At 53.5% G+C, this 5,179-nt stretch overlaps 1 protein-coding gene across 1 annotated transcript; it reads right to left on the bottom strand.

Annotated features, from left to right (window-relative positions):
- Nucleotides 1-380: 380 nt before the first annotated feature.
- LOC118160140 lies at nt 381-4,578 on the bottom strand (the record flags this gene model as incomplete). The annotated part of the gene is made up of 6 exons (XM_035314677.1): nt 381-601; nt 2,927-2,982; nt 3,709-3,827; nt 3,869-4,009; nt 4,232-4,355; nt 4,437-4,578. Coding segments are annotated over 6 exons (803 nt in total), but the record flags the coding sequence as incomplete, so codon positions are not given.
- Nucleotides 4,579-5,179: the final 601 nt, after the last annotated feature.

Below are 5,179 nucleotides of genomic sequence, written 5' to 3'. Positions count from 1 at the left end.
TCACTGCCCTCAGAACCGACGGGCAACGTCACGGAGCGCGACACCGGGCTTTGAGGCTGGAGTCCCGGCTCTCCCTCGGGATGGAAACCGGAGCAGATGCTGCAGAGAATCTCTTGGTTTGGCGCCGCGATGCCGCCTCGCACGCGCGCAGCCATTTATTGCATATGTGCACAGACGAGCGTGGAGCTAATTAAACGCTGATTGCAGTTGGGAAGGCTGGTGGGTAGAGGTGGATGCTTGCAGCAAAATCGGCGCCGGTAAATGGAGCTCGTTGGATGCTCTCCATCCCCATCCCTCAGGATTTCCACCCAAAGGGACGCGGAGCCCCGTGGGGCTTCTCCGCCCAGGGCTGCTATGGCACAGTGCAGCTTTTTTTTTACACTTCAAAGGTCTTTTTTTTATGGACAAATACGGCAGTAAAACAGGATAAAGTGGTGCAGGTTTTATTTTATTATTTATTTTTCCAGAACAGTTGTTAATGATGAAAGAGCAGCGAGATTTGGGCTGCTTCTTAATTTTTAAAAAGTGCTCTCCTACCAGCGGTGATGATGCCTGGCTCTTTTCATTTTTCCTGGTGGGTGAGCAAATGGAGTTCCTAAAAGTAAATAAATAAATAAAAGGGCATTTTTACCCCATTTTGCCAGTGCAAAGTCTCGTATTTTGAGTCTTTTATGCTGAATTAATCCGAATTAGTCGGTGCGTGCAGCCAAGCCCCTGGGCTGCAGCCATTCCCCGGCTCTCACACATCTGGGCAGAGCTAATGAGGCTGGACGTCCCTGCTCCTAAAAGCACTCTCACCCTCTCTTATTGTCAAGTTAATAAAATACCCTGCCCTTGACATCCTTCCCTTGCTCGATAAGTCTGTGGGGGACTGCAAAACCTGCGCTCCCCCCTCAGTAACAAACCTCACTTCATCCCTTTCCCATCTCTTCTCCTTTCAGATGACAGCTGCCCGGCGTCGAAGCCGCGGAGCTGCTGGGAAAGAAAATGGTTTTGGCAGCAAGGGGCAGAGCTGCGGGGTTCGAGCAGGGATTCCGCAGAGCTCCCGGTCGTTTTTTGGGCTAACGAGCAGCAACGCTGCCAGCAGGGGCTCCCTGGTCCTGCGGGGAGGTTTGCAGGGGAAAAAAAAAGGGGGGGTGGGGGGTAAAACGAGTGTTTTGTTTTAAAAAAAAAATGGGCAAAAGCAGCTGGAACATCCCACAAGGGTGGTGCTGGGGTGGTGGTGGCATCTCCAAAAAAAAATCAATTTTGGAGCAGAGAGCATCCCAAAAAGCCTCTATTTGCCCTCCTCGGGGCAAGCTCAGCCCTGCCCATCCCCTAAATTCATCCCCCACCCCCTAAATTCACCTCCCACCCCCTACTTTCACGCCCCACCCCCTAAATTCACCCCCCACCCCCTAATTCCAGAGCACAAAGGCACAGAAGAAGACCCCAAGTTTCCTCTCGAGGACAGCCTCCACAGATGATTTCCATCCCTTCGCCACTCTTAAAGTGTTTAAATTTCAGCGAAATCCCTTAAAAAAAAGGCCAGCACCACCCCCTGCTTCCAGGAGGCCAGAGCTCAGCCCAGAGGTTTCTGCCTTGGCCTCACCGTTCGGTTCCCTCTCGACCTCGCTAACGAAGGGGCTTAATTATCCCCAAACAACGGCGTTGGGTTCAATTAGAGGTTAATGCGCTCGCCTTAACCTACACGACACTGACGAGGGTGATAATGAGAAGATTGCAAAGAACAAAACGAGGTCGTTAGCGGGGCGGAAGAGCTTGGTGCGAGCTCTTACATTTTTCGTGAAATCAACCCCCAAAAAAAAATCACCATTTCCCATTCCGTTGGAAAACGTGGCCTAAGGACGGGGGAAATCATCCCCGGGGGAAGCGTTTTGAGGAGGTTTGGTTAACGACAGGGTGTTTTCACCCAGGATTTGGTGCTGGCGGATGTTGCCCATCCGAGGACCCATGCAACAGGGCTGGAAATCCGGAGGATTTAGCGATTTGTTAAAAAAGAGCGATTTTAGCACGTGCGGTTTGAATGCGTGGCTTTCACCAGCAGAGCTCCGAGCAAACGAATCTCCCCTCGTTACGGCCGCCACGTTTAATTTTCGGTTGCGTAAATGAGTTTTTATTTTCTTTTAGCTAATTTTAAAAGAAATAAGGCAATTTGCTTTATCCCCTCGCCTCCTTTTTCCTCCATGCCATGAGCTTTACGGGAGCCCTGACGAATCCTGGGGAGGGCTGTTGGGTTTTCTCCACCAAGGCGAGGACGCGCAGTTAGCTTGGGGGGGCCCAAGTTTGGGCAAGTCCGGGCAAATTTGGGTCCCCAGTTGGCTTTTCTACGACCCGACGTGGAGCTGCCTCTTTCCACGCCCAAAGCATTGAATATTTTCGGTGCCCAACTCCCATTGCCCTCTCTGACGGGGAGGGGTGGTTAAGCAAAGCAGGGGGGCTTATTTTTCCCCCCTAAAAAAAGGAAAAAAAATAAAGCAAAACCCATCTGCAAGCTCCCCCGTGATGCTCGTTGCCATGGCAGGAGCATCTCCCGTCGCCATGGCAGGAGCATCTCCCATCCCGCCCCGCTGCCACGGCAACGGGGACTCCCCCTCCCCGCTCGAAGGCGAAAAAAGAACCAAAAATCAAATAAATGAAGCGAAGTCGGAGCCGAGCAAAGCAAGGAAGCCGAGCAGCCGGTGGCGGGGAGGGGAGGAAGGATGCTTAGGGTGGGGGGAGGCCGCTTCCACCCCCCAAATTAGCACCCCCCTGCCTCTAAACCCCAATAAGCTGCTTAGCGAGGCGCCCGCTTAATTAATTCCTGCCAGGAATTACCTGCGCCCGAGCGGTAATTAACTGCGGATAAGCCCGAGCAAGGAGGCAAGTGGCAAAGGGTGTGAGCCGAGGGGTGAAAAAAAAGGGAAGAAATTGCAATTTGCAAAGAAAAAAGGGGATGAAGAAGCGCTCAGCATCCTCCCTCGCCACGCCTGGCCGCTCGAGCTGCTTTGCCAGCTAAAAAAATATAATCCAGGCTTTTTCTTTTTCCCCCTCTATCACCCGTTTTATGGCCATGGAGCCCTTGTGAGAGTTAAATCTGCTCAAAAAGCTGCGGATGTTTAAGAAAAAATACAATTAAAATCCCGAGAAACTTTGCTCTGGGAGCAGTTCATTACTCCGAAGTGTCACGATGTCGCTCAAGCTGCGATGCTTGTTATTTTTTTTAATTCCTGGCAAATAAAACACAGCATGCCACGGAGCTAAAAATACCACCAGCTTGCTTTGAATTTTCAATTTTTATTTAATTGCCATTTTCAGCCCCCAGAAAAAGGCATTTTCGCAGCCACGGCTTGCAAGCAGAACTCCCGGGGCGCTCAGGTCACCCGTCAGTGGTGTCGGGGCAGTTTTGGGGTTGATTTTTGGGTTGGTTTTTGAGTCTTGAGGCTCCTCGAGGCCTTGGGGACGCCGCGGACGTGGTGGCAGGGGCCCTGTCGATGCCTTCTGCGGCGACGCAGCGAGAGGAGGAGATGAGGCAGGGGACAAAATGCGGTGTGGGAGTGCCACACGCTGGCTGCGCCGCGCCGTGCAGCAGCACAGGGCAGGGGAAACCTCCCCAAAACCCTGCCCTGGCCGCCCCCCACCTCCGGGACAGCCCCCAGCTTCTCAAAAAATAACATGTATTTATATTTAACAGCAAAAAAATAAATAAATAGATCAAGTTTTCCCCACCTGAGGACACGCGACAGTGTCAGCGATGAGCCACACGACGTCCCTAAGGATGCAGCCAACGTCTCCAAGGGGCACCAAAGCAGGGGGTTCCCCCCAGTTTTGGGGGGTCTCCACCGTCCCCAGGAGGCTCCGAAGCCCTCGGGGTAGGCGTCCCGGCGAGCGGGGGTCACCGGTGCTGCTTCTTGTGCCGGAGGATTTCGGTGGGCGTGAGGGTGAAGTCCTGCTGGCAGATGTCGCAGTGGTAGAGCCGGTGCAGGGCGGAGGTTTTCGAAGAGCTCCCAGCCTCTTCCTCCGGGGGGGGCTGCGGGGGCAGACAGTGCAGGATCAGCCCCAAAAGACCTCTAAGGATCAACCCCCAAACCCCTTTTTATTCCATCCCCAACCCAAAACTCTTAATTTGTGCCACGTTTTTAGGGCACGGTGACGATCGCCGCCACCCCCTCTCCTTTTACCAACCCTCCCCGAGCCCCCCCCAGGGAAATTTGTCCCCAAATGTTCCCTGTCCCAGCCCCGGGGGGCTCACCCTCGGAGGGCTGGCAGGCGCTCTCATGGCACATTCGCTCCAGCGGGGTGAAGGGCATGTGGAGACCGCAGTGGGGACACGTCCAGAAGCTCCGCAGGCACTCGCTGTAGAGGTCCGTGTCCGTCTGGGGGGGGGCACAAGGACAGAAATGGGGCACGCACCCCCCAGGAGGATGTAAAAGAGGGTGGGAGAAGGGGGTACTCACGGCCAGGCAGTTGTAGGTGAGGAATTCGGTCACCCTGTGGCCGCCTTTCACCTCGTCGGGCTTCAGCTCGGCGCCCTGGAAGAGCCCCGGGAGCTGGGGGGGCCGCAGGCACGGTCTGGGGGCCGACGTAGAGAGTTTGCTTCTCCAGCCCCGTCAGCTGGCGCAGGCGGTACGGCGCCTGGGGGGACACGAGGGGATGCTGGGGGACACGCCGAGGAGCCCCCCCGAAAACCTCCTGCGGCCAGCCTTAACCCCGATGCAAAGCCCCAGCGGTGCGTGACCGAGTACCGCCACGGGGGTCAAGGCTGGGGGCACCCCCGGGGGGGGAGGCCAGAGCCCGTGCGGGCGCTCCGTGAGCCCCCCGAATTAAAAAGTGGTCGTGGCGTTCGGATGGACCCTCCTCGGTAAGATATCGCTGTGTGTATAGTACATACACTAGGGACATGTGTGTACAGTATACAGAGTAAGATGGAATCGTATATATAGAATATAGACCGGGGATATACGTATGCTATATATACAGTAAGATATCATATATGTAGTATATATACTAGGGATATACGTCTACTGCAATAGAATTTTATATATAGCATATATACTAAGGATATATGTATACTATATATACAGTAAGATATCATATATGTAGTATATATACTAGGGATATACGTCTACTGCGTATACAATAGAATAGAATTTTATATATAGTATATATACTAGGGATATATGTCTACTGGACATACAGT

Source organism: Oxyura jamaicensis, unplaced genomic scaffold, assembly GCF_011077185.1.
Source record: "Oxyura jamaicensis isolate SHBP4307 breed ruddy duck unplaced genomic scaffold, BPBGC_Ojam_1.0 oxyUn_random_OJ101966, whole genome shotgun sequence".
Lineage (NCBI taxonomy): Eukaryota > Metazoa > Chordata > Aves > Anseriformes > Anatidae > Oxyura > Oxyura jamaicensis.
The sequence above is the reverse complement of the archived record's forward strand: the minus strand, read 5'-3'. Positions and strand labels throughout refer to the sequence as shown.